This window comes from Platalea leucorodia (assembly GCF_965183815.1).
Source record: "Platalea leucorodia genome assembly, chromosome: 5".
NCBI lineage: Eukaryota > Metazoa > Chordata > Aves > Pelecaniformes > Threskiornithidae > Platalea > Platalea leucorodia.
The window spans coordinates 20,708,288-20,732,537 of NC_138827.1; the positions used below are offsets into that span (position 1 = coordinate 20,708,288).

General features: G+C 39.9%; 1 protein-coding gene across 1 annotated transcript in view; it reads right to left on the reverse strand.

Moving 5' to 3' along the window:
• LOC309590380 (serine/threonine-protein kinase TNNI3K) overlaps positions 1-24,250 on the reverse strand; it is a gene marked incomplete at both ends in the record, with an annotated part of 95,859 nt that overhangs the window by 24,944 nt on the left and 46,665 nt on the right. Inside the window, 4 exons of the mRNA XM_082311514.1 lie at positions 4,613-4,722; positions 9,433-9,565; positions 10,802-10,854; positions 12,241-12,293. Of these exons, the coding sequence (XP_082167640.1) occupies positions 4,613-4,722; positions 9,433-9,565; positions 10,802-10,854; positions 12,241-12,293 (349 nt within the window). The remainder of the gene's footprint in view (positions 1-4,612; positions 4,723-9,432; positions 9,566-10,801; positions 10,855-12,240; positions 12,294-24,250) is intronic.

Here is a 24,250-nt window from a genome sequence, read left to right on the forward strand (position 1 = left end):
TGCCAAAGGAGCTATATGGAAGACAGAATGGTACCTGCTCTGATGTAGTTTATCTGTCCTCCATTCAGTCCATCTCATGTGTCAAACTTGATTATTTGATTTAAATAACTTCATAAAGCAAAGACTTAGCCAAAACTTTCTCATGAGCTTGAATCTTCACAGGTTTCCTTATGCAGTACCTTTGTCCAGGACTGTTGGGGAACACCTAATATTCTCACAGTCACAGTGAGAGCCATTATGAGCCAGCAGAATCATGATGCATCCTTATGCAGTCCTCTATGGGATTAAAATGCTGCATTCCTGTACCTGCATCACCCCCAATCCTGGCTCCTGGTGATGTTGATGTCTCTGTATTGCAGGAAAGGCTTTAAAATTCAATCAGTTAATTTTATTGGGCATTATAAATTGTGGCAGTAACATGAGAGTGTTGTCTCCATAGTGCTCTAAGGTGATAATGTCTTATCCTTTCTGGGTTAAGATGTTAGCTAAATGGTTGATGTTATGCTGCAACTAGAAAGGCTTTTTTGCACTACCTAGATAAGCATCCCAAACAGCTATTTAATTGGTATAGTAATAATAATAATAATAATAATAATAATAATACTTCTTGTGCTAAATTCCATTTTATTGTTTAGCAGACATTGGGAATGACATATTTAGCAGAAGATGTGAAATTCTTGCAAAGGAGATACTTCAAAAGTGTTTAACAATTGAAGCATGGCAGTCTCCATCAAAACCAGAAGACAGCTTAAAAATTCATAGGCAAAAGCATTTCATTGCAAGCTACCACCAGTATCTCTGGTGCAACAGAATCAAAGGAAAGTGGTGTGCGAAAGATGTTACCAGTTGCAGATCACAACGTGGTGATCAATGTGGACTGTCAGAAAAAGGCAAAAATGTTTCTTTGCTACTAGGGAACAGTCTTACCTGCAAACACAGGAACTGTGGTAAGTTCCAGAATTATTCTACAGGAAAAAACCATAAAGGTGGAGACAGACAAGAAGAAAAATTAGTAGCAGAATAACACAAGAGTACTTAATGATGAAGAGCTACCCTTATCAGCTGAAGTCAAGAGAAGATGAACGCCAAAAAATGGTAGTTTTTATGTACCTAAGCTAGCAAAGGGGTTGGGTGTTACAGCTGGCTCCTATGAGACAGGACCACAGGAGAAGCAACCGCAAAACATTGGCATCAAACCTAAAATGATTACTTGTGAAACTAGAAGACACAGGAGTTCAGAAACAACAAATGGGAAAGGTAAACAGTCTCCATTCAGGATCTTCCTGGAAATCAAAATTGGGTGAGAGAAGATGAAACCAAATGGAAAAGTAAAATGAAAATAAGGGGATGTGACTAGTTGACTATAAAATTTAATTTGCTTCCAAGATTAGACAGGTGGACTGTCCTGTAGTGAACAGCTGGAATAGAAGGACAGCACAGGGAATTGCTGAATGAAATCCTGAGAAAACTGACAGTGGCTTTGAAAATACAACTGATGAAAGCAGGAAGAAAAATAAAGCAGATGTATTGTGCACTCACCAATAAGCACACTAATGCTCATGAAGAAAAAGAGATTTACCCCAAAAGCATTGCTCCACGTGTTGTGACAAGCAGCCATCACCTGGGAGCAAAACCACAGGAAGTGCAATTATTATAAAAAATAGTGTCAGATGCTAAAAAATTGTCAGAAGTCTGCAGTGTCTAGGTAGTGGATGTTTATCATCCTTCCCACAATATTTCCAACATAAGAAGGACGAAGGGTCCAAAGGCAGAAGTCCTAAAGCACAAAAACACCTTACATCTGTCCTTAGCCCTCGAGACTGTAACAAGCCTCTCTCCTATTTTCCACCCTGAATTGCAGAATTTATTTCTCACTGAGGGAAATAAACGTGATGTGATGGAGGCCACAGGATTACATGTGCAGAGACATTTAAAAAAGGAAAGAAATGCCAATTCTTCTTCAGGTCTCCCTAATGAGACAGGAGTGGTAAAGAACTCAGAAGAAAAAATCCTAGCATTGAATTGGGTAGAGAGCGGGGACTAGTTTTTGAAAACACAGCACAATACTTCAGCCAAAGCCAGGAATGCAAAATCCAGAACAAAAATGTAACTATAGTAGAAATGTCAAGGATTTGGGAAGCACATGAAAACATTCACAAGGAGGCCTGCCTGTTCTAAATCCTGTAACTCAGCTGCTGTGGCCCAGGTTTCTGCAAAGAATGATACAATTTCAACACAAATGAACACTGTTCCCTGTTAGAGTTGCCAAGTTTATATCTGAGCATTTGGGTTAACGGGCATTTAACTAGAAGTAAAAAGAAGAAATTGATATTGCAGACTACCTGAACAGGACTGATAACACTGGAGAAGATGGAACAAAGCTAGAGAAAAGAGGAAGTACAATGCCACTTAATGAAAATGAAAACATTATTTTTCAGACACACAAATAATCTCAGATACCAAACCAGAAAATATGCTACAAATTTTGGATAATGTGAAGAGCAAAACATACCAACACTACCAACAAAGTGCCAGGTTACACCTAGTACAGCCAGTAGCCTCAGTCCTACAGAAAATGGGAATATATTACTGGGCAGTGATACCAGTCTTCAAATTAACAGTCCTGTGCATACAGAAAACATGCAGGATTTGCATGACTTTAAAAACAGTCAACCTTATCAAGACAACCATGACCTTGAAGAAGCTGAAATGCTGCTGGAAGAACATGAAGAGGCTTTGTTACCAGAATTAGGAGACGGTAGTTTTGAGGCAGAAAATGAGGTGCCTTTAATTCTTTGCAGAATAAATGAAGCTGAAAACTCCACTACAAAAGCTATATTGTACCCACCATCTGCAGAATATGCTAATGCATCACCTTTGGACGCAAAAGAAAGTGAGGAAAAAAACGTCATGACACTGTTCTTTTTCTTTCTTCAAATCTACAGACAAACTGCCCCAGCTTTCCTGAAAGTTATTAGCATCATTGTAGTGGAAAATTTCAACAAGTCCAAAAACATAAAATAGTTTTTGATTAAAGTATCGTAAAAAATTAAAGGTAATTCAGCTCAAGTAATTTTACTCAATTAACTGAACAGTGGTTTTGGTAATGGGAAGACTCAGACAGGAACCACATCTAGTTGTGTCAGAGCCAAACAGAACAACATAGAACATAAGCGAGAGGAAGACAAACCAGGAAAAGTTCACTGACTGGAGCAGCCAGTGGTGTTTGTGACCTAGGACATACAGCGGGAATTTAATTTCATGTAAAAATTTACATTTACAGTTCTCAAAACCATGTCTGCTCTCTGTAATGTACGAGTTGCAGTACTTAAAACATTTCTGTGCTGGGCTTATTACTGTTTGCTCAATGGAAAGTACAAAATCTTTTTTCATGCCTGCATCTATTCAATTCTGTCTTAAATTCACGTTGCTCGCTAAGTTTTCTGGCCTTCTTTCCTTCATAAAGCACAGGAACCCGCTAAGTTCCTTGGTGGTAGGGACTGACATTTTTCTCTCTCCAGGACAGGTGCCCTTCCATTCACAGCCTGGTAGACTGCTTTTAAGATCCCTGGGTGGCAATCCCATAACCAGTCGCTGCATGCTCTCCAAACAGCTAGAGCTGCTGCTCGGAAACTAAATTTTAACACAGAAGGAGTTCTGAGCAGATCCAAAATATTCTTAACTCTATTTCCTTAACTTCAAAACCTGTGGGTCTGAAAATTTATCACTAAAAGATCACCTTATGAGGACTAGTCTCCTGGACCAGGCAACGTGTCCTCATTGGTCTTATCTACTCTGCGTTTGAGAGGAGAAAAATATATTGCTTTAAAAGCAAGGAACACAGTGATAAGTAAATACATATTAGTGTTTTTTCATGGAACGCAAATACACAAGATCAGTATGCAGAGTTTATCTTAGAGCAGCTTAAGAAAAAAAACACAGAACAGTGAGGTTTGAGTATTATGAACTGAGAGCAGCTGCCATGAAGAAGAAACAGGCCCCAGATTGGTCCCTGTTTCTCTCAGAAACAGGATTTCTCATAACTTCTGACTGTGTGTCCCAGCTCAGGGACTGCAGCAATGTGCCAGAAATGCCAGGGAGAGGGCTTCTGATTGTCTTCAGGTCATTTTGTCTTCTACATACCTCCTGTGCTTGTATCCTATTAGTGTATCAGGGAATAGCCTCAGGACATGGTATAAAAGTAGTCAGAAGTTTATACACTTCCAGGGTAACTTGGCACCTCTTTGTGATGATACAGATTTTATTTTTCACATGGAAAAAATCAAGAATTCATAGAAAATACCTACAAAAGTATAAGAGCAGCAAGTAGTTTTCTACTCACTCAATAATAACTTAAGCCATAATCAAAGTTACATAATTACTTAAATTTTCTTTGAATGGCTAAATGTTAATTTACTTTCTTCCTCAATTCACCAACTCTTCTGTATTTCTTGACATACACCATTACCTGTCTCAGGGCTTTCTGCAATGGCACTTGCCTCAGAAACTGGGGCTTTTGGGGAAGCCATATGAAGTCAAACAGATGGTTGGCCAAAACAGAAATGCTGGTTTTCCTACTGCCTTTCTGGCTGCACGAGGCCGGGGCACTCACCTCGGGACAGGCGTTCCAGCCCCTCATCAGCAGGGCGGAGATGGGCTTGGGGATGGAGTATCCAATGGGTGGGCGGATGTGGTGGTACGCCATGTCTGCCGCCGCTGCCGCTGCAAGCAAATAGCCCGACAGAAATCCATCAGCACCCAGCAACCACACATGTTCCCAGGAAAACAACCTCTTTACTACTGAAATACACCCTGGCAGCTACAGAAAGGCTGAACCATCAAACCTGTAGATGAAGCCTTGTAGCTTAAAAGAGGCTTTCCAATCCATACTGTTTGTAAAGATAGCTAAGGTAGTCTATAACCCTGAATGGAAACACATTGCTGTTAAGACTGAGCATGGATGAAGACAACCTAATTTAGCATAAACCCTAAAAAAAAAGGCCTTTGGGGGAAAAAATGAGTTAATCTACAACTCAATTTTTAAACAAAATATTATCTTCATTATTAAGACAGGGTGTCAGGTATACTGCAGTTGCAGATAAATTCGTAACAGACTCAGATCTCTTAAAATAACCCATGGCTAGTTCTGTTACAGTCTAAAACAAAAATTAATTCTAAGTGTTTCTTTAGTAAAAATCTAGTGAGTGCCTTTTTATAAGTGCAAGCCACTACTGACTGAGACAAAATTGCAAAAATGTTTTCCTAATTGGGTTAACACGTTTAGTGAATCCAATGTTTTCCTAATTGGGTTAACATGTTTAGTGAATCCAAAGACATGGTTAATCCCTCTCATTCCTTTTGAGCAAAATTTTTTCAAGTCAAAACAAATGTATTTTGAATGCATATCAAAAGCTAAGTAAAATCCTTTGTTTGCCAGACACTTTAAAATGATATGATCAGAGTATATGGGATATGCAGGGAACTGTAAGATTGCAACCATGAGATTGTAACAAGAATGGTCTAATTTTTTTTTTGACCATATCCCATTCTCATCACAGTATTCATTATAAGAATTGATTAATTTCAGCCATTGTCTGTCCTCATTGCAGCTTTTGTCTGCATGATGATATTTCAGAATGTTAATATCAGATAAATCCTGTGATACTGTAACTATATGTAGACAGGAGGGGCAAACACAGTTTGCCTAATTTTGATTCCACTCTAAAGAAGTTTTGAAGACATGAGTCAGATACTACTGGATTCATCTTTTGCTGGATTCATCTTTTGCCTAGCGGACATTATGAAAAGAAGGCAAATGCAAATCAGATTAAGATAGCAATGAAAAATGCTGCATTTTTTTCTGCCAAACATAATGTAAGTGATATATTACCTATTGGCAAAACCTTGGCTAACCAAAGTCAATAGGATTTATTCCATCAGTTTAATGGGGTCAAAATTAGAAAAAGAAAGGGAGAAACACACTCTGTGCCTCTGTATACTTCTATAATACTTTACAAAGTTTGTTTGTGTCACTATTGTTTCGGCTCTCCTTTCACGGTCAGTAGGCTTTTTCTTCAGCTAAAAAAATATATCTGTTAAAAAGTACTTTAGAATGGCTGAATTAAATGACAAGAATCCATTCTTCTCAAAAATGAGCAAAAAAGAAAAGAGTTTAGGTGGTCCTCAAAACTCTGATCATAGTGATGCTTTCCAGCTCTACTATGTGATATCCTTAAACATCTGAGTATTTTCTGGTTTGACTGGTTGGTCAGATCCTGCCTTTCTTCTGGGTCAGAGCAACTACAAGCCATGAGAGGAATCAATGATAGCCTACCTACAAAATGTTATTTCAATTTGTTCTTGTTCATGGATCAGGGAAACAACTGTAGTAACTGCAGAAGTTAATCAACATCTCCTATATTGGATATCTGTATGTTTATAATTGTAACGTGCCACTTCCTTGTGCAAGTGTCATCTTTGCATTATTTTCGCTATGTGGGATGCAATGTTCAGTTTCTGAATCTAGTTCCACACCTGTAATTTCCAGACATGTCTATCCCTGTGTTTCCCCACAAAACGCTACCCACAGCTTACATGCTGACAGTTTTACAGGTGTGAATTGAATGCCATCTGTGGAAAAAAGCTAAGGAAGAGGATCTTCAGCTATCAGAGGGTGTCCTCTTGCCCTCTGAGCCTTCCAAAATGTCTTTTCAATGGAATATTGTACACCAGGTAACTGCCAACATCTGTTTCTACATGAAGACTGTGCCTAGAGCACAGAAGGTTGCCTTTGCAGTCATGCCTTGTGCAAACATACATGAGATATACATACCGCTCGAATACAGAACTGAGCCACAGTTCTCAGGTTCCCAGGCCTGGGAACCATTCATGGGTTTCTAACTTGATGAAGGGCCCAGTCATCTCAACCACAGCTCAAGCAAGTGGGCAACAAACGCATCAGCACATCTGCTGAAGAACCTCCATCCCACCCGCACAATCCCCAAAGGAAACCAGTGACAACAAAGACAAAGATCAAACACATCATCCACTTGCACTGATCTGCAAAACTATTACTCTGTCTACTCTCTCTCACAAGCACTGCATCACCCCAGTAGGACTGTGTTTACGTAAAATACAGATCTTGTGCCTTCTGTGCATATATTTGTGCTCCATGCTCACGCAGTCTCAGCCTGCTTGTGAATCCCAACTGCTTCCTAAACTGGCTAGAAACCTGAATGGCACTTGCAGTGTAGCCTGGGCCTTAATAATATACCAATCTGATAATGACACAATTATCAACCGGTTGCATTGAAGAAAGAAGCAAAGAAATAATCTCTATATTTAATAAATATTAAGTTTTGCATTCTCCAGATGCTTCTCAGAACCATCATTCTTTATGTTTTTTTCACCTTGTTTATTTTACAGGTGATTGTTGAGCATGTTAATAGGTTTCCTTACTAACCGGAAGACATGCTGCAGGCTTTGGTTCCATAGGACTGCATGATGTGGACCTCAACAAGCATTATGTTTGACTTAATGATGAAGTGATTTAATTGGGGAACGCACCTGTTTTAATTTATCGAATAGAACATCTATTAAGTAGTGACTTTGATTCAATACCTATAAAAATGTTTATTCTTATTAATGAAATAGAAATCTGATTAATGGATATCTTATTCAGTGTAGAGCATACACTTATATACTTGGATACTGTACTAGATTCAGTAGAGAACATGGAATTGCTTTTGATGGGGTGATTACTTTTATTTCAATGGGTGACATCTAATTTTCATTATAATCAAATTTTATAATCATATATTCTTTTAAATATCTAATTATTTCAATGAACTTCCCCAGAATGGCTTCCTGGACCTCTAAGCCTGCACAAAGGTAACTCTAAACCAGAAAAAAAGTCAGTGATGCATAATTAGAGTTAGTGTTCTGCAGATAACATACAAAATTTTCATGAAGAAAATCCCTCACCTTGAAATACAGACTTTGAGAAAAATATGCGATTTGTATTTAACTGAATAGTCATTATCTGAACATGTATCTTAAATGTGGGGCTTTTATATAGACTATAAAGTATACAATACTCTCAAAGCTGGTTTTTGCAGAATATATATATAAATCAGATGTGCACATTCAATATCTTTTTTTGTGCACAAATGTATCTTTCACAAGCAGAACAGCTTGAGGTAGCACAGAGGCTAGGAACTAGTTGTAAACCATGACTCTTGCATCTAAAAAATCACCTGCTTTGTGGCCTTGTACAATGTCTCAGTTTCCTTATCCATGGAAGGGGGAAAATTACACTTACTTAGGCCACTGAGAGGACCAAAATTAGGTGCTAGGTGGGCTCACTTTAAGGAGAGCAGACCTAGATCAAACCTGAGCATTTTGGGAAAACTGCATCCCCATGTTTGCGGGCACAAACGTGGTCTTTGGAAAATGTGTTTTATAATAGGATTCAGACAAACTCTTGGTGCTCTGGAGATAGGGAAGGACTCATCACTACAGTGGATGACAAGGAAAGAGCCCTTGCCTAGGCATAGTGTCTCAGCAAAGAAAGAAGGGACAGAAAATGCTTCTCTATAAAGCTGCAGAAAAAAAAGTCCAGCAAGCCCATGGACGTCAGGATAAAGGGACCTTATCATTCAGTAGATGTAATGCATCTTAAAAAAAAGGAGGGAAGGGGGAGAGAGAAACAGTACTCCTATACCTTTTTTTATGCCTTTTATTTCAATTATGATGCTCCCAGTGAGCTTTAACTCCTCTTGAGTCTTCTAGTCCTATCTAGACCATAATTTGAACAGAGTAAAATCGTTAATTCAGAATTAACTGAGATTAATGTTAGAAATGGTAACCTTATAGAAAGCTGTGATAATATGGATGACGGTGTACAAGAACTGCACCCAGGAATGTATGTTTTGATCTTCAGTTAAATGGTCTTGAAACAAGGACCAGTGGAAAAGGAACACAAACACGAAAATGATTCAGAACTGAAACTCAGGTTCACAGCTAAAGGTATTTCATTTCTGGAACCTGAAGTGGAATTGAGTCAGACATTTGGCTTCTGCATCACTTTAGCAGTTAGAAATAAAGAAATATGAAAACCAGCTAATACAGCATAGAAGGTCATATACAAAGCTGGCACACTAATTGCCAATGATATTCATGACAGCTGCATTTTGCATGCGAGAGGCTGACCTTCTGAACATCACAAAGGCATCCAAAGGAGTTTCATGGAGGTATAATCTCAAAATAGCAGAAAAGTGAATCTTTATTTGATGATTCCCCCAACAGAAACAAAAAAGCAAATCAAGGAAGGAATCAATAAGTGAAACTTTGCATGTATCAAGTTAATATTATACAGTGTAGCTACTTCTCTACTTCAGAGAAATTTAAATATTAATTCATTGAGCATCTTACCTGGTTTCAGGTGAGCAAATGGAATTTCACCTGTTAACAGCTCCCAGAGGCACAAAGCATAGCTGAAAACATCGGCTTTTATGGTGTACCTTGTACACTGGGTGAACACCTCAGGGGCCATCCAGCGTAGGTTCTGCGCATCAGGAAATATCAATAATACATTAACAGTGTTTACTTCCTCGTATATGTATCTTTTCCTGTATTTGTATATTTGTTTTCCTTTCTTTTCTTATTGCCTTGCCTCCATTGCTCCGTAAGATAACTGGTAAATTTGCCACGAAAAATTTTCACCTAGCTCGCAAAATCTAGGCAGCATATTATTGCACATTATACGTAACAGCATTAGTATGGTAGCTGTCTCAATGCCATAAAGCCAGACCGATCAGGCTTTAAACATGAGAGTAGTGCTCTCGGTAGAATAGAATAAAAGCAGAACACCAGCCTCAAAGTGTGGAGACCACATCATAAGGTCCAAGCATGCCATATAATACCAATGAACTACTACTCCAGCTGGTAGATGGAAAAATTGATGACAACTGCATTGGGTTGGTGCCTTCTCTCTTGGCATCTCACTGCTTTCCGCAGAAGCCCATTCTGAGGCTGCTTCACAAGCAACCAGCCTTTCACTGGAGTGACGAGTTCAGGGTGTTTTTGCAGATTCCTTGCACCTCAGTAACTTAATCTACATTCTTTGCAAGCCAGCCCTTCTCAGTGAGACGTCATCAAACCCTTGCAGGACCCAGGTCTGCAGCAGCAGTACTCACTCCTCACACAGTGAGTGTCTATTGCAATTTGTTAAAAAGATGATTGCCAAACCCTGGCTTTAGGGTCCTATTCCCTATCACCCATCCTATTCCACAATTATTCATTATGATGATGCAAATTTTCATAACCATGGAGTGACACAAAGAATGCATCTGACTAAAACTTATGAAGACAACAATACTGTCTTGTAAAGCTGACTCTCTCTGCAATAGGCTTGCAATGGAGAAAAGAACTCTGAAAGAAAATCAGTGTTGAATAACTACTTCCCTATTAGAAATAGAAACCACCTGCCAGCAACATGTGTATGTGAGTGGGGAAGGGTGGATTTAAAAAAAGACACTTTAGTAAGGATTTTATGGGGCAATAGAGCTCCAAAGATGACCTTATAAAGCGTTATTTTCTGTTGCAGATCTTATATATTCACTCATCTCTACTATTAAAGAGGCTTAAAGGGGGAAAAAAAACCACAAAGAAACATTAAGAGACATAAAATACTATACCAGTTCATCTTTTCCAACAAAAATATTTCTAATATCATTTTCTCCTAAACTGAGTTTGCTTGTATGTTTTATGCTAATTATGTGGAACAAAACAAGAAACAAACCCCAGGTTGTTTTGTCATATTGTCTTCATCCAGGGACTGCAAAAATCTAGATTCTGAAACACACAGAACAACAACAACAAATTACTGTCAAGCCAATACAGATACCCACCTTATTATACAAAAGTCTTGGTACAAAGTGGGGTTTTTTTGTTTGTTTTTTTGTTTGTTTGTTTTTTTGTTTTGTTTTGTTTTTTAATAACTCTGGGGATTTGAGAGTCCAGGAGAACTGTGATAGTTGTTTTTCAACAAGGATGTGTACAGACAATGAGTCTTCTGAAACCTGCATGCCGAATTCAGCACTGGCATAAATCTACCAAGCTCCATCAACATTAATAGTAGTTTACAGCAGCTGAGGATCCGGCTCAGAATTTGTGACCTCATGGTTATTTGTACTGGTTAATATAACTGTATCTAGATTTACAACAAACAGTCACTGAGCCCTGCATCAAAATGCAATCCCACAGAAGCCTATCAGTCTTATTTAACGTCAGTCCACCGAAAAATGACAAGATCGTGCATGAATATAACGAAGGTGGTATATGCTACATTATGTGGTACATAAATAAGTCCTCAAGCAGGACTTAGATGCCTTTCACATACCTGTATGAATAAGAGTATTGTCAGCAAAGTCCCAGACAAGCAGCTACTCCTATGTGGTCCAAGCCTTGTGCTATCTCCTTGCTTCAGCAGGCTGGATAATACCAGGTCTGGGTCAGCACTCGGTCCCTCATAGATATGGTCGTGCTGCCACCGCCCTCCTCCTATGTTAAGCTGATGTTCATACATCTCTACTGATCACATCTCTGGTGATATTGCACAGTGACAATGGCCATGTCTTAAGTCAAGTAGTTCTTGAGGAGTTAGGTCAAGCCCAGCTCCCTAAACTCCACCCTTGCCCCAACAAGAATGCATTCCGATGGAGCTTGACTGATAAACATCAAGACAATGCGTGAAATACTGATTCATAAAGTATAGCCTAGTGTAATTTTGAACACAAAGTTACTAAAGTCCATAATGAGCTACATTCTGCTCTTTTAACTAAAATGAAAGAAACCTGTCCTATTGCCAACAGGCAGACTTGCACAATAACACCATCCTCAGATCCTGAGCGCTTGCCATGAAAGAGGAGGGCACATCTTCTATTACAGGCATTTTCACTCAACTTCTCCCTCTAACCTACTGCTAGAACTTAACTCAAACTGAGATGTATCATCTCACTATTGTCTGGGCCTCCTTCTCAGATAAACAGTAGGGTAGTCCACAGCACCTGCTAACTTAGGTGAGACAAAAAGTAGGGGCATTCTCATCCCTAAAAGCCTTTTGTGTCCTCTCATAATAACAAAATGAAGAGCAACCTCCTCAGCATTTTCTTAGTCAGCACATGTTTAGTTTTAGAGAATTTGAGGTTGATTTATAAATGTTTCATAAAAACTCCTTACCTCCAAAATCAGCAACAACTGCATGACCATCCTCATACAGGAGAATATTGTGGCTGGAGAAAAGAAAATTATTATAGGCAACTGTTTAATAGTGTCTTAAAGATGGTGAAAATTTTACAGTTTTTGGTTCATAGCTAAACTCTTGAGGAGTTCAAATCACCTGCTTAAGTAGATAAATGTCTATAGATAAACCACTTTTACCTACGACTCATATTTATTGTTATAAAGTACACATTAACTCTGAGAAGGCAAACCCAATAGCTTCATAAATGAGAATGCCAGTTTCTAATCAATACTAGAGCAAAACAATTTATGTAATTAGTTATATGTCAAGTATAACAGCTTTATTCAATATGTGCACTGAATCGCAGTGGTGAAGTGAAAAAGATGGTATTTGAATATAAACACAGTGATGGATTTTAAATAAAATTACATGGACTGATTCTTTTCTCTTTTAAGGCTTACATAAATGTAAATTCACGTTGATAATTCCTAATTTATGCTGATGTATAGAAGGGAAGGAACAGATCTGAAGAGTCCGTATAGAATGGATCACTAGAAGCCATAAGAAATCCACTAAGCTGGGGGGAAAAAATGATGACACAATAGTAAGTCCTATTCAATTTAATAACCATGCTTAATATTGCAAATGTTACTTTCATGAGACAAAGGTACTTTATTTCTTAAAGTATCTCCATTTGTTTATGAAAAGAAGACATGTGATTCATTCTGTAGCTTATCTCAGCATCTAGGATGAAAGCTTCTCCCTGCTGGCAGTAATGGAGATTTGTCAGTTGCTAGAGGTAAGAGTTCACTCCTGCCCTCCATTTGTGTTCCAGTTCTACAGTGTCCCTTTTTATAACATCTTTGAGAGCTAGCAGAGTACAACTGATGACGTGTGCTAAGTTACTTTGGACCTGAACTGAGTCTCAGGTAAAGTGTCAGATTTCCATCTGCTTAATAAGTCAGGAGCACTTAGTGATTTTTTACTGTTTCACCTTATTGTCTGTGAATGCGTATTCCTTGTCATTGTTTGATGGACATAATCGTAAGCATAAAGTATTGTTCATTGTTGGGCATCATAAGAACCACATTTTGCATTTATCCTTAAAAATTACACTTGCAAAAATTACAGTGCATTTTGATTGTGGTAGTGGAACCTCTTGGTGGCATCTCTTTCCAAAGTTCCCTAGGCAAACTGGTCCATATGATGAAATTAGCATCCCTCGAGACTGGTAGCAAGGAAGGATTTGGGGCAATGGCTGGTGCCCTGTGGAGACTGGAGCCCATGCTGCTCAGGACTGTGGTCGGAGCTGTGGTTTAATCAAGCAGGATTTCGCAGGCAGGAATGCTGTGGAACCCAATGCTTCTGGGAAACACTGGAGTTACTGTGCGAGGGCTGCAGAGCTGACCTGTGTCTGTTCCCTGCCTCTGCTCACCCCGACTGCAGGTGCTACAGCTAGAACTGCCTGTGCACCATGGAAAATGCCCCGAATTTCAGGTGTACTGCAGCTGGGGTGAGGCTCATGTCCACATCTTCTAACTGAACTGCAGACAACAAGAAATCCCAGGAAAATATGCTATTCATGTTAGACATATATGTTAGATTTTTATTTAAGTATAAAGTCTTCATCTTTGCCCCAGACAGTTTCTGGAGTTAGGAAGAAAGGAATAAATGCAGAAAAATTCTTGTTTAGTCAGCACATGTATGGGGCAATCTCTGTCAGGACATCTAGAGATCAGAGAAATCATTTATCGAAGATAATTACTTGTACTGACACCTATGAAAGTGTTTGGATTTCTGTGAAATCTTTGAAACCATAGCAACTGCAGGCCTCAGTGAATGTAAAGGCTTGGATAACCAGAACTTTACCTTAGATTGTCAGCAGAGATATTTGGAGGCTTAAAGTTAAATCTACTGGATTTGTCCTAAAACTACTAAAACCAGAGAGGTGAATTATGAAATTTGTGTGGTGGTTTAAACCCATTTATTGAAGGTAATGTGAAGAAAATTCAGCTTTATTTACATATTATTTGTTCAAACACAGTGAGGGATATGGATAATGTCTGAGAGGAAATCTAACCCTACGTATGCATCCTTTCTATTAATTAGAGGATTTAAAAAAATAAGCTTCCAGGTATGAACAAAACAACTACAAAAAGATTTCTACATAAGACTATAAATATTCCTTATCCATTTTATTAAAGTGTCATCTTGTGAGCAGGTAGGCAGGAGAGCTGCAAACCAAACGAAACCAAATCAAAATAGAGTATTTCTAACACTGAAACTGTGAAAAGGAAGATACTCAGATTAGATAAGAAGCAAATGGGCATTTATTACACATTTTCACCTTGATAGCTTCAAATAAGAGAAAAAAGTAACATTATCCTTGGAAAACAATGAATTCTTATTTAGGGGCACTTTATTCTTAGACTTGGACTGAACAGTTAAAAGACTAGATGATACAAGTGAGAGAAGTATCAACTCCTGAATTCTGGAGATTTAGATTGGTGTTCTCATGCAGGAGTATAGATATGTGTTTGCTACAGCTATACCAGCTCACCTGTAACTATCTCAGGAATATTTCACACGGGGTTGGCATTTGGAAATGCCTTCTGTTAACTTGGAAATTAATGTTTGAAACAATATGTGCTGATAGAAAACAAAATACTGAGGGTCAATCTCCATAAACTTTACTGCTTAAGCAGAATGGAAATAAGAAGAAATTCTGGCTCTGTAGGAACTTATGGTAGGAAACCCCCATCCCTATGTATTTGGCATTTCCAGGGAGACTTCAATTCAATTAATATACCAGGGGACTTGGAATCAGTCCCAGGATGAATGGGTCTCTGTCTATACATACATCGACAGTTGGAGAATATCAGCATATAGAGCTGTGGTGCTATTCCAACCCATGCAGTGGGGAAGTGGATATACGAGCTGTGCTCCAAGGTGGCTGGCATTTACAATAAGTATCCAACTTACGTTTTTGATGAGGAGGGAATAATTTCTTCCTCAGAGCAACATATAGAGCTTAAAACAAGGGCTCCTCTAAAGTCACTACAATTATTGCACCTTGATTGAAACTCATGGCTCAAGAGCCTCACTTCTCCAGCATCACCTGGCAGCTGGATGGCCATTGCCTACAGAAAAGTCTCTCTGGATTTCTGAGGTTGAGACCCCTGTCAAGAGGAAGGGCTTTGGAAGAAGCGAGTGTGCCAGCATGTGTAGCACAAACATCAGCTCACCAAAGGAGGAAAACCAGAGTTGAGCTGAATTTTATTCATGTTTAAAAGCAGAGGTTCTGAGACCCTGCAGACTGCATTCAAGTTAAAAACAGTGTTGTAAAGATGCCCATATGTACAGTCCATAGCGTACACTGGCGACACTTTGGATTCTCTGCCTGTCCAGGCACTGCTGAACTCTCTGTTTGCAGAGAATTTAATTTTCTTTTCATTTGGTAATGATGATGTGTAGCCCTAGAAGAAGACACTGTATTCTCCCTGAAGCTATCAATGTACTACAGATACTTAAGCAAGTGAATTCCAAGCTCTTGGTTCTGTCTCCTTGATCAACGTTTTGTAGGAAAATATTCAGAGCTATAGGGCAGCTGGAACTTCCTTCCTTCCAAAAAGGATATGGTAAAACTCTTGTTTGGAGATGCCTCATTCCTTAATAGTTACTAAAAGGATATTTCCAAGAACCCAAATCTCTGTAATCTCTTGTGTCTGTCATACCCTAGAGTTTGAAAGTACCCAAATAGCCATCAAATTAAGCATGCAACATCAGTTTATAACAAATTAAACTTCACCTTTCCTCCTGCCTCAGCTCTGAGTTATCATTTTGCAATTTCATTAAGAAAAAAAACTGAACTGAAAAAAATAGAAAAAAACCCTGAAAAAAATAGAAATGAGGTTTCATTTCTTAAGTAAGCAGCAATTGATAACTGAAATTTACAGAAGAATTTCAAAGTGAATGTCTGATTGCAGTCAGGTTTTTATATCATCCTTATCTCTACAGTATACCTCATCTCTCACTATTTCTGTTTGTAATAGAAATGTGTGAGAATTGCACAGATGATTTTCTATAACCACGTGACAGACCAGACAGCACTCTACTCCTTGCTGCATCATTTTTTAAGATCACATTTATGGGAGAGAGCGGACACAGTTCTACACTGCTTTTCACAGGAGGAACAACAAACACTGCCTCTGACCAGCTGCAGGGCTCACCCTTGGCCATAACCCCCCACGCAGTGAGCGGCAGAGGTGCGATTGCCCCCTCCTCTTGCCTGCTGCAGCCTTGGGGCTGCCATGGGCATGTGAGGCCATTCTGCCTTTGCCTTCAGGCTCCTGAAGCACTGGGCTGGGCAGCCCCCAGCTGTGCTGGGTGCTGCTGTCAGCTTTCTAGAGTTAGCCAAGTGGCTTAAATGCATTTGGCTCACGAGCAAACTCCTTTCAAAAGCTCTGTAAGGTCACGATGAAAGCCAATCACAAAAATAGATACACAGATAGAGAAAAGTAATCAAGAAATGAGAACTGACGGCTTAGGAGCTCTGCAGTACTTCCATTGAGGACTTGTGCAATTTCAGATGCTTCTTTCTTCCTCTCCAAATGGTGAGATGTTCAGGTAAAGTCATCATGATTCAATGAACACTGGGTTAAAGCAGAAGTTCCTCTGAACTCACGAATGCTCAGCCACAAGTACCTCCCCCTGCATCCCCAGCTTCAAGTGGTTGCGGGGAGTGAACTGCAGCACTGGGAGGAGCGCACACAGCTGCCAGCACTGTCCCTCCATCCCCCCAACCCATCCCCCAGCAGCATTGTCCCTCTTTTTGTCTCTGTGAGGAGTGCCACAGATGGCTGGACAAAACATGGTTGCTGGCTGGGGTGGGCTGAAGCCAACGCCTGAGGCTGAGGACTGAAATAACCTCCTGCCACCTGATAGTGGCTATGCTTTGTCCATGTTCGCACAGCCAGCCAGAGCCCCCTGGGCAGCCAGGAAGTGCCGCGGGGGATGTGTCCCCACACAGGGGGGATACATCAGACAAAATCTGTCCTCTAGCCCTCCAGAAGCACTGGCATAGCACTCGCGACCAGAGTCCTGGCGCTTAACATAAGTAGTAGCTGGGCAATAAGGCAGTAAAGTACACAGAAAAATGATGTCACCACCCTGCCACTTTCTGCCCATCTTCTGAATGACCCAACCTCCTGCCAGCTATCTCAGGTTCCTGATCTCTGGAGGCAGAGGCCAGGTGTGAAGGATGGGGTCCTAAGTCAGGGTGACCTCTCTGGTGAGTTCCCGCCTGAATGAAGAAGGAGTCTCAGGAAGGCAAGGGGACAGACAGGGTTTGATTCAGTTCATTTGGGGTGGTGCGAAGCTGCACTACTTGTACCTGCAAGCATTGTACCTCACTGCTGGAGACGATCCCAGGCTGACGGGACGGGGAGGCAGCACAAACCCGTTTCTCACATTGCATTCAAGAGACTGCAACAGCACAACCCGCTTTCTGCGTGCTCACCAGTGTGTATGCACTGGCTTCCAGGGTGGTTAATACATGGGGATGGAGCTAGTCACCTCTGAAGTGCAGTAATATGTGTTCCTCTGGTTTGAGCAAAGAAGTCTAGAGAGTCTGCCTGGGTCTGCAGTGAACTCTGCTCACCGGTGGACCAGACTGCAGAAGGGGCATTCTGTGCCATTATTCCAGAGAGTTTTATGTGCCACTTACAAGTGAAACAAAATTTGCTAAGCATTACTTTCCTGAAAAATTAAGAAAAGGAACACTAAAATACACAAACATGATTGGCCAAAGTGGGAATTCTGGTTTTCATTTTAGCTGAGGGAGTATTTGTATTGATAATCTTTGCGCTGCCTACTCTTCGCTTCAACAAGCAAAGCAGTTCCCACCACCGCTCATCCCACTCTCCCCACTACAGTCTTGCCCCAGTTGAGAAACCTGACCACTAATGAGATCTGGAAGCGAGGATCGTGTCTTTGAGCACAGCCACATCTTGCTTTGGCCACATGTCTGTTTGCTTAGGGAGCATTTTAACTTTTGAAGGTCAGCAGTAGGGCAGGGTAATTCTTGGCAGTGTTTCTGCTTGGTTTTGAGCTCAGATCTAAGGGCCAAATTGCAGCCCATTCACTGCCTTCCCAAATGAGCCTGGAGGGGCTTGTTTGACAGAGTCTGAATCTCTGGCAAAACAGCTTGATGTAGCACTTAATAGCTAACACATAACTTTATTTGGAAGCTTCAGAAAGCTTCTTTTGGTGGAAGAAGTGTTAACAAACAGTTACCTCATCGGTATTCCTATTTCAGCAGTTTGTAGCTCAGTAGCAAATGTAAATGTGGGCTGAGCTGTGATTTGCCAAAGGCCAACCACATGAACAGAAGTTAAAAAAATAATCTACCACATTTTATTTCTACTCCTGGCCTGCCTGTGATATACATAAATATACCTGCTGGTCATGATGGTGGCATAATCAATGTTAATATATAAATTCAGAACTACAGAATTATCAATAATTTTAATTAATCAAATGTAACTAATCAATATTAATTATTTACTCATAGTCAGTGTTTTTCTCCAGAATAAAATTGCCAAGAGAAATGACAGAAGCCAATTTACAATGTGACATTTAAAACAAGACTGGATGAGGATTTCAGAAAAAGGCAACAGGGAACAAATCTGCACTGGCCTTTAGAGACTACAGCATTGATCTGATCTGAACTCTCACATAACATAGGACATTTGACTCCTCTAAATTCTTGCTTCGGTGTAAGAATTGTGGCTGAACCAGATCATACATTTGGGAAAAAGAAGACGCGTTCCTCGTTGGTGAGACAGTTACTTTCCCTGATGTTGAAGGAGCCAAAAGGCTGTTTGACTGTACTGGCATAATAGAATAGTTATGACATAACCCACACTACTAAAATGTAGCCCTCTCTGGAAGGCTTTTAGCTTGCATGTGCCCAGCACATGCATTAAATTTGTAACTCATAATAAATCTGCAACTGACATGTCACCACAATAATCTACAGAACAAAATTCCCCTAACTGACTGTGGTTGGAAAGTCTAAAAAGTTCACACAGAATACATACACAGTCTTTCAGGCAATCTTCTACTTACACCTGTTTTATAAATACTCCAGTATTGTATCATATTCTCAAACCCCATTATCTCAACACAACTACCTAAGAAGAACACAACAGCACAAGAATGACAAGAAGCTCAAGGACTTCTTGATGATTGTCTGCTACCCACTCAGATTTATCCATAAGATCCATATGCATAAGTGTTAGAATTATTAGCAAAAGGACACTGGGATGGAGGCATTTGCAAAAAATTGATAATATACAAACAGAAACTACGTTAATGTCCCAAGAAAAATTAAGCCTCAAAGGTCTTGGAAATAAACTCATTTAGCAGAGCAGCTTGGAAAATAAGCCCAGGTGTTTCTGGAAATTTTCAAGATTGCAACTTTTGATTTTGTCCTGAATTAAGATGGAAAGCAGATATTTCATAATGTGCTGTGCAAAGAAAATGACATAACTAAATAACCTGACTGAAGTGTTCCTTTCTGAATTTATCCTCTAAGCTGGCCTACATTATAAATTACGATAAATCCTAGGACCCTACATTCTTCCAGTATCAAACAACGGCATGTAAAAAGGAAAATTTTTATAATTCCCAGGGAGAATTTCCATGAACTTCCTGCCTTACTGAAAACAAAACAAAACCATAACTTCTCTGATAGAAAATACTTCAGATGGAAAGTTTCCAGTCAGCCCTACCAAGGTTTGTATGCAGACTGATCACTAGAGGGGGATGCAGTGCACAGTTTGTAAGCATGCCACATTATCTCCGAATTGTCTTTCGCTGTGGGTCTCTGTGGTATGGATCAATTATACCCTTTGGCAACACTTGTTTTAGCTTAAACGCACATGTTAATTCTGGAGAGGTAATTCAAATTATATTTACTTTGCCAAAAGTATAGAGAAAAAGAGCAAACAGTTACAAAACATGGGAAATGTTGGAGTAGATACTACTTTCTTTTTGCCAACTCTGTTATCTTACATAGCACTACAAATTAAGATAGTTTTGTATGTTTCTTGTGCTTGTCAATATGTTGTGGAACTGAACCATTCGGGAGTAACAGGCTTTATCAGGTATACATCCTTTTGTTAATCTTATTTTATTTTTTATGTGCCCAATCCTTAATGGACAAAAAAAGAATAAGAAAGACAGACAAAACAGAGAGATCCCTTTCCCCTTCTCACAGTCTTTTAATCTCCAGTGAATGGCAGTGAGCATTAAATCAAATCAGTTTCTTTGACATTCTTGGTTACATCTCTCAAAGACAGACACGTTCCCTGGTCATTTAGGACACACTACTGGTTTTACGAGCACTGTGACACTGCAAATACGGCTTAGTGAATCTTCAAAACTTTAATCTTGAACATCTATCTTTCTCTTAATACCAGTCTCCATTTCATGGCTTTTGACTGGACTGTGGAACTTGAAATTAAAGCTGTTGTCAGCAGTGCTTCCTCTTCTGTGGTACTTCTTTACGGAGGGATAGAGAAGCAAAGGGTTGAAGCTCTGTCAATCAAAATGACCAAAACTGAATCTAGTCCAAAATGTCTTCCCTTCTGTGTTTTGTAAGGGGCTTAGTCTAATCTACTGGTAGGTTTTGCCATATGAAATGAAATATTCTGCCAGAGATAAGGTTTGAAGCCAGCTTTGTATGCTATTACTAGATTTCATATAGGCATTTCATTTTGAAGTCAGTCCAGCTTTGGGGAAGGTTTTGGACTAGATGATCTTGGAGGTCCCTCCCAAGTTAACTATTCTATGATTTTATTAACTGTAGCTTTCCAGTGCCCTCCCTTTAATCTCTCAGCATGCAAGTAGCTCTTTATGCAACAAACTACATAGGGATTTGCTAAGGGAATTCATTAATTCCCCAAGCATTGAATAAACATCTATATGCATATTTAAACACATATGAGCTTTTGCTTCTATGGATCCATAAAAGCCTTTCGAATGCGCTTATTTCCTGCTCCTCTTCTTCTTCATAGTATATTGAGTATACAAAACAATGTGTCATTTTACTACAATGCTGACAAATTTGACAGCAAGTAGTTATCAGAACTGAAGTGTTCCCTCCCCATATACAAACGAATTTTAGTTACTCACGCTCAGAACTGGCTATAGAAAGATTCTTCTTTTCACACCAGTGTGGCAAACATAAGCACTTTTGCAGAAGGTAGCTAACCAACAACAGAGAACCAGCTTCTCTCTCTTGGTTCTGCAGAGTGGAAATGCCAGGCCAGTGATTTCAGAGGTCTTTCTCAGAACCAAGAGGATGCATTCAGTGTAACAGAATCTTGGTGCAGTCTGTTCACTACTGCTTGAGATATTCCATAACCATAGTTTTCTTATGCACCACAAAGAAAGACAGTTACATTCTTAGGATTGCAGTATTTTCACATTGTCATCCACCTGAACTACAGGACATCCACTTGGGAAAACTCCTGGTGCGACTCACGTTCACAAGGTTTGACGGAGTTGTTTATAATTTGGAAAGCTGAACACAAACACATAACATTTATTTACTCTAACAAAATAGAGGTCACTAAGGAGTTAGGAACATAAGCCATACTCACAACATTATGTGACTTCAAGTTGGAATTAGGTTTTACAGTGGCTAAAAACTAAGGTGAGCACCTACACTGTCATCACTAGGACAAAAAATGCAAAGCTTGTCTAAAGAGAACAAACACAGCAGTTTTGGAAGGCACCTACTTTACATTAAGAGCATAAAAGTCCTATGATAGTCCAAGAGAAGGTGAAGAGGACAATCAACAGATGTTGGTAGATCTAGGGCACTTGCAACTTTTAAAGTGAAGGTAAGCTATGAAAAGATTTACAGATTATCTCTTCCTTAAAGTCTTGAATACATAGTGGTGTTCCAGCTGAAATGTATACACTAGTCAACCAAAGATATGGCCCACATTATACATACCAGACTCTGAAATGGTTGGTTCTCACAGCAGAGGACTGGGTTCGTTGACTCCCAAAATGTCTCACAGTCCTAAGCTGAGCGATGACTAAAATGATTCTTTTTGGTTTTATTATCTGCAGAGCAGGATGAATGAGAGATTCAGCACGGTGTTTGAAAAATAACCCCCATATGAGAAAAATGATGTGCTTTCATTCCTGGCTGTGTAGAAACAGACTATTTTGAATCTAAGTTTGTTTTCCAGTCTTCAGAATTATTTCAGGTTCATTTCTTGTTCAACATGACACTCTCAATTGATGTTTTTTAAGAAAAGAAGCTGAACTGTAAGATATTAGGGTTTGGAAAACCATAGTTTGAGGTCAGTAAATTGCAAAAAATAAGAGTAATAGTTTTCAAGTAAGGATAGCTGCTAGTTAGACTAAAAGGTGATCTGATTCACTTCACTCAATTTACAGCTTCGGAGATCCTTTATTCTTAACCTTGCAGTGGATCATTGCAACATCAGCATGAAATTATAAATGGTTGTATCCTGCAATGGGCATTGATTCCAGGGGATATTACTCTATACAAACTTCTGATGTGAGCCATAGTACTTATTGATTTCATCAGTGTCCAAATTACTTTTCTTGTAATATTGACTTTTTTCTGCAAAAACATATACATGTGAGCAGAACAGCCTTCACATTAAAGAGTCTGGCTTTCAAAACAGTTAAAAAAATCTCTGTGCTGCCCTTCCAAACCCTGAGCAGTGTTTCTGAATCACATGTTACCAGACTGTGTGTAGCAGAGAAAGCAGGCTAAATAAATCATGAGCCAGTCTCTGTCCTTTGACTCATGTACAGGAGTCCCATAGAGCTCCCTGCAAATTGAGGTTTTCAACACCTCTCCTAACTGTGGTGCTTGTTCAGGTGTAGAAATAGATTTAATAGTTTAACACAACACATCCTGACTTAAAACCCTTGCTATGATTCCCTGCTCTCTCTTCTGTTTATAGAAATATAAAAATCAGAAGATTGGTGCACCATAAACATAAATGTAATTTCTCAAAATGGTGAGATAAGGCCTGAGCTGAGTGATGATTTCTCAGCTGCATTCAGGACTCGAGATGGAGGATGTGACTGAATTGGGGATGCCCTGGCAGGGTGGCTCAAGAGGGCCCATGGAGGGGAGCCCTTGGCGAGCACCTCTGTCAGTCTGCCCCAGAGCAGCGACTCCCTGGGCAGATGCAGACAGATGTTATTTTCCCTTTGGGAGATGGGCTGGCGCTGGGGCTGTGCGTGTGTTGATACAACGCTGTGTTCAGTACACTCTGCCTTGTCAGCAAACTGCTTGGCTCAGATGCAGTGCCACAGGCATTCTTCATTTCCAGCAACCTCAACACAGAGACAGAAAGTCATGCCTGTCTACACCTGCAGGGAAGCATGTCTGATGCATTTCCAAAGCAGCTCTTCACTTTCCTACCATGCATAGCAGAGTCATATTTTCGTCCAGTCAGAACACTGTCTCTTGACCTTCTGTCTCTTCCTTTCCCTCCTGCCTGCTCCCCCATCTGATCTTGGGATCATACTCTAGCCAGAAACACAGATGTTGCTTCTCCTTTTTGTGGCTGTAGGGAATGGGATTGCTCCTCTTTATCCCTTTCTACTCTTCTGACTGCTTCACTAATTTTTATTCCAGGTAGATATGTGGCTGTGACCAAACCTGGAAGGCAGCGTTTTAACAGGTGGTTATGTGTCCCTTTTCACGTAGGGAGACAGAGCAAAAGGAAGAGGAGCCTGTGGCTGACATGAAGACGCAGGTAATTCATGGTTGTTTTTTTCTGTGTTTTTGTTTTAAGAGGAAACACTCCAAAGAAAACCTCCTAACATGAAGGATGCCCCAGCTGGGATTTCCATTCACACTATCCTGAAGCTGAGGTGCTCTCTCAAATCTCAATGCGACACAAGGCAGCAGCATCTCTCCTGGGCCTCCAGCCAGGTGCA